Raw genomic sequence first — 10019 nt, forward strand, 5'->3', positions numbered from 1 at the left:
AAATCTGAAAAATTAATTTGAAGTTGGAACACTATTATACTTTCACACTGATCCTCATGTTTGTATTGTATTTCTGTACTGATCACTTTAGATTTAAATTTTAGAAATTTTAGAATTTTGCATTTGTTCTTGCATCATCAGGTATAATTTGAGTTGTAGCTATTTAATTAACATGAAGGTGGAGGCCCACGACAGAGGCAGAGGACTCTTTCTCTTACTGTTTTTGTTTGCAGTTTCTCAGTCAGTCTGGTTCCTCAGTTAACTCTTCTCTTTTTCTCTCTTAACTCGTACAATTTGCATTTTTTCCATGTCAGCCCACCTTTTCCTGCTGCCATGTCGACTGCTTGTTCCCTCCAGTTCCTGCTCTTTTACTGCTCTTTCTCTCTGCATGAGAGTTACTGCTGAAGGGTGTGAGGTGAGGAGGGCAACCACAGTCGATAGCCAGACCTTGGCAGCACCCACTAATGCACTATACGCACACACATACACATTGTTTCAATGGTCGGGAGATGCACAGTGAGGGGTGAGGCAGCCTGATTGATTGGCTATGCTGGGGGCCTTGGTTGTGGTAAATGGTGCCCATGACCCTGTTTGATGCACTGCCATCTGGTTTCTCCCACCCAGAAATGCTCTCTTTCACTCTGAACTCCACACTGTGGGTCCTCTCTATGTTACCGACATTTTTTTAATAATTTATTATTTATGTATTTTCCCCCATATTCAATTTGAAGACATCTAACTGTTTATTTGTAAGTTATAGTAAACACCAAGTCAGCCCTTCAGCATTTTGAAAATATGAGGGTCAAGTCTCTAACATAACTTTTACCACAGAATGAGGTTGCCTACTAATAGTCCACATCAATATCATGGTCCACTGAGTAGTACAACTAACCTTCTGTGTTTTACATTTTGACAAAAGGAAATGTTTACAGACCCATGGCCTAACTCTCCAGCACATATCCTTGAAATGTTTGAACAGTTTTTTTTTTTAAATGTCCTGCTAACAACAAACAAACAGGACCCAAAACACAACCTCTTTGGTGGAGGCACGGTAATAAAAAATTATATTACAAATGCTGTTGAAGAAAAATAATTAAGATTCAAGGTGTTCTGGAGATTCTGACTGGATCCCACAATCTTTAGTCTTCCTCAGCAGATTGATTTGATATGATAAATGGTACTTATTAAAGTTTTAATGCTTGTAATGTTAAAAGATTTTTAGGTCTAGTTATTGTTTATTAGTATTATCATAACTGCCCTGCTATCGCACTTTATATTAAAGTTTCCTTTCGCATGCAGCACTTCATTTATGGTTTGGAAATCATTGTTGTGGAGCAAGTGAGTCCATGTTACTAACTAGCTTGCCATTTACAATTCACCCCATCATCTATCCCTGCGCCTGACCCACACCAATCCCAGTTTAGCTAAATAACATATCCACTTAGCATCCATATTATAGTGATAAAGTTAAGAAGGTTAGCCAGCCAGCTACATCCCAGTCATGCTGAATATCCGGTGCCAGCGGCACTGCAACGCCAGCTGCCATAGTAACCTGCAAACGGCACGCCAGCCAGATCAGTGCCAGGAGTCCGGATGAAGTTAGCTGACAGGGTGCCAGTCGAATGTAGACGTTACAACTTAATTTATAAGGTAGCATTAGCATTTGCACACTGTTGACACTGTAGTGAAGTGGAAGAGAGAAGGCACATGGGAATGGGTGTTGCATTCTTTGGATTTATGTGGAAAATCTAATCAGCAACCAATCTGACCTCAGGCAACTGAGAAAGACAGGTAAGGTCTGACACTCGTTACAACCTGTTTAATCTTTGGCAATAAAAATTGATTTAAAAACGCAAATATTATTTTAAAAGCTTTTAAAAAAACTTTAAAAGTGACCAGGCAGATTTTTTTACCAAACTATAACGTGTATTTTTACTCTGATTCCCTGCAAACTTCATACTAATTATTACCAGTAATAAAAAAAAGTGTTTCCAAAAGCATGAACCACTTGACAGTTATCTGAATATACTGGTCAGGCTTTGCTACATGATTTGTTGAGAATGAACTTATTCCAGGTGTTACACCTTTCTTTTACATTAGGCTTTACAAAATGTGGATGGATGTTTTCTATTCTGCAGGTATGGAGTTAAAAGATGAGCTTTCATCTTCATCATTCGCATAATACAGTCAAGACAAAGGGAAGGAGTTCACATTTTAACACTGCATTGATTATATTAGGAAGTTTGGACATCCTCATATGAGCTGTGCATTCATTTCAAAAAGGCTGACTCATCACCACAGGGAGTCTTAATAATCTCCAAAAAAACTCTGTAAATATTATAATTAAGTTATTTGCAAAGAGATTCTGAGATGATTATGTTTACTGTAATACATCTGAAATGAGTTGAGTTGTTATAATGAGCATTGTGTTCTATTGGCTTGTTTGCCCTCTCCAGCTGTACATTTTTTTCAAGATGAAGCAGCCTCTATAAGGATATATGGTATAGCTCTGATTAGTGCTTGACTTGTCTTTTTGAAGTTTATTGTCTCAACTTTTTTGTTATCCCTGTGATGAAAAGTCTCAAAAGTTGGCAAATTGATGACACTTAAAAAAGTCATCTTTTTTTTAACTTTTTTTTTTTTACTATTTTTAATATTAACATTCAATATATAATTCATTATGTTGGACTTCTGCATGTTTAAGTACTTCTAAATAAAGTTTTCTATCTTTCTTAATTGTGTTACTGGTTGTTTTTTCTTACTAATTTTCCTTCAACCACCATGTTTGTCTAGATTCTGGTTTGGTTGGCTAACTGTTCCCTGGAAAAAAAAAACACCTTAATCTCAGTATGAATGCACACACAAAAATAGGCCAAACACTGTGCTTATACCCTGACAAGGCCATTTGCTGGCTAATCAGAATAGAGATTTAAAGTACAGTGGATACAAAAAGACACATGAAGAGTTCTTCCTCTTTCTCATCTCTCTTTTTACTCCTCTTCTGGTTAAAAATACCACTAGGCTGACAGACAATGAGCTATAAGCACAATTAGACTGTGGCGGTGCCTGCCACCCACTCACACTGTCCTGTGTCTTCCAACCCTTCCACAGTCAGCCTCTCTCTCTCTGTTCTCTCTTCCCTCCTTTCTCACCCATTGATTCAATGCCATTCCTTAAAATGGATGACAATATTAATTTCCTTTGATCTGAACCAAAGTACAAAAGATTACTTAGGTTCAGTAGGTTCACATGAACATTTATAAACATACCAGGACTAAATAAAAATCCCCAAAGGAGTCGGACTTGAGTTCAGATAACTTTGACTAAAAGGGTGAGCCGACACACATGGTTGCTGAGCCGATTATAGTTATAATAGTATGACAAGAGATTAGACAACGTTTGCTAAGTCTAATTCAGTCTCGGCCAGATGGTGTTGTTGGTAGGGAGACAAAATCATACACTGTGTGACAGTAATTCATTTTTTAGCCACTGGGAGGCAGAAAAACAAGCTGTAAACACAATACTGACATATCATGTGAGGGATAATGCCAGACGAGGTGTCCATTATCAGGCATTAATGGACTACGGAAAGGCCAGTGCGATGATGATTGCTTCTGCAGAGCCACGATTATCATTTGTTCACAAACAATTAGCAAAAAGGATGTGAAATGATCGCTTATACAAAGTATCAGTGAGTTCACAGGGGCAATGTAGGGGCTTGTGTGTTACAGTCGCCCTCCTGTGGTGTTCAGAGGCATGAAAGGACTACACTCAGTGTTTTGAGTATCTATAAGATATTCAGATTTTGTTTTCATTCAGTTTATTCTCATGTTTTAATGTCTTTCTTTGTAATCTGTGATGTGAAAACATCTGATTTCTGCACAGTCAGAGAAAGTAAAAGTGTGCATCATGCTCATAGTTATAAAATCCCAGCACTCCACAGAGCGTCTCTCCTGCCGGGCCGTCAGCTCAAGAGTCAATCTTGGTTAACGGCAGCTGACGAGGTTGTACCACCGTCTGCTTTGAAAGAGGTTTACTGAAAGTCAGCACCGGAGCAACCAAAAGACTTGAGTCAGGCTGCCCTGCCTCTCGTTGTTCGGTGCCATACTGTCCTCTGTTAACTATCACTCTTCTCCGCTTCCATTACAGTTGGTTTGTAAAGCTTACAGTCCGCCATGCTGTCTCTCTGTGTACACTGACACAGCTACAAAACAAAAGTGCAGAGATTCGATTGATGGAAAGTGAGTCGACTCAGGGTCTTCTCGACTGATGATACAAATCGCATAGTTTCGTGGGCCAGCCCTGCGAAAAATAGTCCAATATTGACTCTCTTTTTAGTTTAGTTTTATCTCTGTTTTGATCTATAACTCCTGAGAAAAACATACAAAACCGTTGCATGGTGCAGCTGAAAGAGATGGTTGATAAGAACATAGTTATAGGCAAGAAAATCAAATCAGTTGTCCAAAACAGACCGAAAGGATACGTAAAGCTGAGGGTTATTTCACCCGTCAGCTCTACGAGGCATTCCAGCAATTTTCAGCTCATTGTTTTGTTTTTTTCAGCCCACAACTTCTCACCGCTTCCATCAACTCGTTTTCAGTTTCAGCAGGCAGATGTTTTCAGTGAAAAGGCTCTGATACTTGCCCAAACGGCAGACAGTCGCAGCAAATAGCTGGTGAGCATAATGTGACATTTAGTAGCTGAAGAGCCATATATTTCCCTTAGGGCTTAGGCCAAGAAAAGTGAATATTGGACTGACATTCATCAGGTAGAAACAGAGATGACTGCAGATGAAACACAATGAAGACCATATGAAGAAATAATGACCATTAATCTAGACTACCTCTTTGTTGTTAGGGCTTTCTAGGTGTGAGGCACAGCTGGCAATCAGATGCCAACCCCCTGCTCCCTCACTTCTACTAATCAGTGTTTGTGTTTACGGGGTCATTTGTAATGAGCCACCTTGCAGTTTACTTGGTACTGCTGTCACCTGCCTAAACACATTAAACAGTAAACACTCCACTGAAGACTTGGTGCAAACACACCTTTAGTCACTCCCCATAATCATTCAGTCAGTGAGCTGCATCAAGGCAGTCGGGCACTCTGACTCAAACACAGTTTGTAACTCATTAATTCAGCCACTTGCTCATTGACTTGCTGCAGCAATCACTGAGTCACTTGCTCTCCTCTTATTTTCGCTCTCTCCTTTTGTTGAATTGTCATTTATATTTGTTCTATTTTGCCTCTCCCAATTTCCTGATTTCTCTTGTTTCCCCCCACCTCTCCTTTGTTTCTGCCTTTTGTTTGTTTATTTACTTGTTTTTTTCTTTCTTTCTGCCTCAGCCAGCGTACTTCTAAAAATACCTGTTCTCATCTGCAGGTGCTATAATTTTATGTGAGTGTGATTATAAATGTAGCTTGTACTGACTTGCTGTATGAGATGCAGCAATCAGGGAGCTGAAGAATGAGAGCCACCGTCGCCACTGCCAACACTCATAGTATTTTTAGAATGGTGGAGACAGCGGCCATTTAATATCTTTGCATATGTGTGCTTGCACGTGGGTCTTCTGGAGAAGTTTTGGTGTCATGCGTAGCATGCTCGTATGCATGTGTGTAGAAGTCATTAATACGTTGTATTTGCACAGATAGGGCTGTAGTATTTCATAAATAAAAACAACACCAGAGGCTGTGCAGAACCACAGAGCCTGGCTGGAAGTGCAGCACCAACTGTTGGTAAATGTATTGAAGTTTAGTATTGTTTAGTATTGTTTCATATCACAATATGTCCACAACCCGTTTTGGACCTCATGCAATAATATTTTAGCATTCTTATCTCACTTTTTCCTTGATTGTACTAGTGTTCCAAGTCACCAAACTCTCTTTACTTCACAGAACTTCCACTTGATAGGGACAATTTGCATAATGTATGCTCTTAGGCTAAGTTTTATTCACAGCAATGTTACCAAAGAGTGAAAAGAAGAATTTCACACCAATGAGCTTTAAGTTTTGCTTCTGGAAGGAAGCTGTTGAAGAAATAATAGATGCAGTACTAGATGTGTCAGTAGTGGTAAAAAGACTTGAGACAATTAGAAAATATTAATTCAGATGAATATATAAACATCAATGCTAATCATAAATTCTGGGAGTCCAAGTTGACATCTGAAAATCGCTTGTTTTCTCTGCAAATCTTTACATTTGGAACATTGAATATTTGGCATTTTTAATAAATCAAAATAGTTGCTGATTCATTTTCAAATTTCAGCAGTAAGTGGCTTATTTTCTAGATTCCACACTTATGGTGAGACGGCAGCGTCTGTTGTTACTTTGGATCAAACTCTTGAGGGACAAAACAAAACCTCTTGTGGTTACTGCTGCCACTGAAGTGGTACTACACTGTAACTCATGAAATGGCTCGGTGCAGTCAGTGATTAGATTGGTGATTTTGTGATTATATTGTTGAATGAATGACTCATCGGCCTGGCACTGCTATCTGAATTCAGAAAGGATTTAATGCTACAGGGAGTCTGCAGTTGAGATCAGCAGCCTCAGAGCCCATCACTCATGATCCCACATGATTAGCTTCTGGTGAGAAGTGGCCATGATGAGGGATGTAACCACGTGTTCCAGTATATTATATGCAAAACATTTGCTTCCATGCTTGCTGTTTTGTTAATGCTACTCAGTCTCAAAAAGGAAACATTAGCATATTTTTAAAGCCTGATTATTATTGCCTGGTCAATGCCAGGCTAAGTTTTTGTTGAAAAATATATATATTTTTAAAGACATCCAAGTTACATATCACAGTTGCTTCAACAGCATTTATTTCAATGTGAAGTCTTAACAATCATTGAAATGATTACCTTGACAACTAAATAAAGTTTCCCTTTTCAACTAAAGTTTCCCCGTTTAACTTAATAATGGGACACATTTTGAGATTTACATTTAGATGATCATCATGTTGATAATTTATACTTTGACAGGCAAGTTTGGAGGTTAAATGTCTGCTCACTGACTAATCTAAATATGGAAAAACTAAGAAGGTGAATGTCAAGTAAAATAACAATGAAAACTAATTTCAACTAAATTCACACGATCAACATGATTAGGGGAAACAAAAGTGTTTTCATAAAATAGTTAGTAATAGTAGTGTAGCCGAGCTACAGAAAGAAGAGGACTATATTGCCCAACTCCTATCTCTGTATCAGTAGTAATTACTCTCTTGAATGTCTGAAAGTCCAATTACCTGAGCAGGAGAGAAGAGCCGACATCGATGGTGTGCGTGTCCCTCATGAGTTACATGAGCTCCTCCTATATCTCGTAGCGGCGCCATAACCCCACCAATTGGACCCCCGACTGTCCCCGCTGTAATTGCACCAGACGCTCCTCCGCCCACACCGGCCCCACTTGCAGCGCCACCTGTGGCCCCTGCGATGGCGCCGATGCCCCCCATCATGCAGCATAGGCCTCCCTGAGCCAGCTCCATCTCAATCTCGGCGTCCATCTCAGCATCCTCCTGTGCCTCCTTGTTGGAATCGTCCAGATGCTTCATGAGCACAGCGACCACCACGTTTATCAGAACAAACTGAGCCGTGAGCACGAAGGACACAAAGTACATCGGGGAGATGAACTGTAGTCCAGCGTGGCAGCCGTAGTCGTTTCCCGGACCATCCGGTGGGCACTCCCTCAGTGTGTCCTGGTGGGTGGTATTGGGAGAGTTTAGGAGTGTGGAAGAAAGGGTCAGATAGAAGAAGAGGAGGAGAGGGTGGACGAAATGGAAGAATTGTGAGATTTAAGTGAGAAGGACAGAAAGAGTAAAGGTGGAAATTTTAATTGGCAATCCATGAAAGTGCAGAGTGGTAGGTGTTGTATGTTGGTTTAGGTCATTTCAGTAAGGTCTGCGTGAGGTGTATTTTAGAGGAGAGGGTGTGGCGATCAATAAATATACTCTCAGCCGGTCACATCGCCAGTTTCATCGCTCTGAAACAGCTCAGCCAACTCTCATGATCTGGCTTGTTGAAAGGTAGAGGCCTGACAAATTTTCCTGTCTGTCTTCCTTTCGTCTACAGTCAGTCATTCTTTCTGAGAGCCTAATCAGCACTGATTAACTTTCTCTTGGAAATGGGCTGTGATCAAATTTTAAGAGCTCAAGGTACTTGGGTGTGATTAGAGAGTGAGAGATGATGGAATGAAGTGACGGGATCAAACACTCAGAGTGGAAATTTTAATCTTTATTCAGCCATAGAAGGATTTTGTTGAGTGCACATTTACTTTTTTAACACCGTCTTTGCTAAAGGACACACTCATTACACACTCATTTCCCCTACCTAAATATGGTCTGATCCTGAAATCTGAACTCAAGACCTTCAATTATAATTCTGCTTCTCGGCTTCTGTCTGTGCTTTGATTGGTGAAAAATAGTTCTGGGCAGATCAAAAATATATGCTTCTATGTAAGTCTAGACTTTCAAGTAGAGCTGCTTTAGGCTTCCCCCCTGTCTGATTGACCCTTATTGCAGACAATGTGTGCTGTCTTCACTGTAGGAGATGAGGTGACACAGAGGAAAGTGAAAACCGATCAGCTTAGTCAATTACATAGCCCAGTCCAAGTGACAAATGTCAAGAGATAAGTGTGAGATGAACTCATCAAAATGCAACTGTAAACTGAAGTACCTTCATGATGCCGTTCCAGTTGTCGCCGGTGGAAACCTGGAAGAGTGTCAGGAAGGCCATCCCAAAGTTTTCAAAGGTGGCGTGTCGGCTCATTCCTTCGCAGGGGTAGTCGGCGTTACACACTGACAGAAGACATGATGAGAAAAGAAAGAGGGGGAGAAGGGAAGGGAAGGGTTTGGAGAGTAAAACCTTTGTAATGTCAAACCTTTATGAAGGTTACCTGAGAGTTCACAGCTTTAAATCGGTTTCTTTGGTCAGAATAGTTGTGAAAAAGTTTCCTTTGTTCTTTTCATACTGCTGAATTACAAATGAGCCAGATCTTGCAAACAAAATTCACATAGATGAACAAAGGACTGGAGTACACTGGTTAGCATTGTTTTTTGACATCAGTATGACTTCATCAGAGGCAGATTGGACAAATACATATATGGTCATTCAAGAATAGGTGTAAATTTGTCACTAGATGGTATGTTGAATAGGATTTAAAATATATTAGATAACAGATGGGAGTTGCCACTTTCTCTCATCTTGAGAAGGTTATGAAGACAGGATTAATCGATTAACATTTAATTGTGATTGGTCAAAAAACATAATTTGATACATAAACACAAAGTGATACTATAGATAATTCTTATGTATTTGACAACTGAAAAGCTAATTTCCAATTTAGAAACAACAGAGTGGCCTGACAGAAGGGCAGCCCTGATGGTTACTGAACAAACACAACACTAATGAACCACATGGTGTTCATTACAGAAAGTGCTTTAAAAAGGCTATAATTTGAAAAGAAATAGGTCATATCTTGTTTTGGGAACAGTTATTAAAGTGTTTTTCATCACTTGATTAGCAACAACTTGATGGTAGAGCAGACTTACCAAGCTCTCCAAACAGCTCCACTCCCAGAGCTGCATAGATGAAAAACAGCAACATGAAGAGCAGACCAAGGTTTCCCACCTGTCACACAAAAAAAAATATTGTATGAATAAATGTGACTCATATACCTGTTTTAACTGTAGTTAAGCAGGTGTACCTCTATATTTAGGTATGTTGGGCCAGATTTTATAGATACTGATTCAGTGGTTACGCCATTCCTACTCAAATACCCACCAGTGTCACTTACATAGTACTGATGGCAATACGCTGTGCCGTTTAAATTTCAGAATGAAGCAGTAAAACTACTTCAATTATGGCAAAAACGTATTTAAGGCCACAATGACCTTTAACCTTTAAGTCAAAAGTGTCACCAATTTATTGTCCAACCAATTGTTCTGTTCCTGAGTTATGGTGTTGAATATTTTTATTTATTTTGTTGAAGGACATGCATTCAGATTTGTGAAAATAAGATTTGTG

The 10019-nt window shown here is 39.6% G+C and overlaps 1 protein-coding gene across 1 annotated transcript in view; it reads right to left on the reverse strand.

Annotated features, from left to right (window-relative positions):
* LOC118326997 (voltage-dependent T-type calcium channel subunit alpha-1I-like) overlaps window positions 1-10019 on the reverse strand; it is a 156525-nt gene that overhangs the window by 13612 nt on the left and 132894 nt on the right. The window contains exons 30-32 of the mRNA XM_035660162.1: window positions 9545-9623; window positions 8670-8791; window positions 7244-7693 (exon numbers count right to left, since the gene is read on the reverse strand). Of these exons, the coding sequence (XP_035516055.1) occupies window positions 7244-7693; window positions 8670-8791; window positions 9545-9623 (651 nt within the window). The remainder of the gene's footprint in view (window positions 1-7243; window positions 7694-8669; window positions 8792-9544; window positions 9624-10019) is intronic.

This window comes from Morone saxatilis, unplaced genomic scaffold (genome assembly GCF_004916995.1).
Source record: "Morone saxatilis isolate NCDOM2014 unplaced genomic scaffold, NCSU_SB_2.0 Contig17, whole genome shotgun sequence".
NCBI classification, from domain to species: domain Eukaryota; kingdom Metazoa; phylum Chordata; class Actinopteri; family Moronidae; genus Morone; species Morone saxatilis.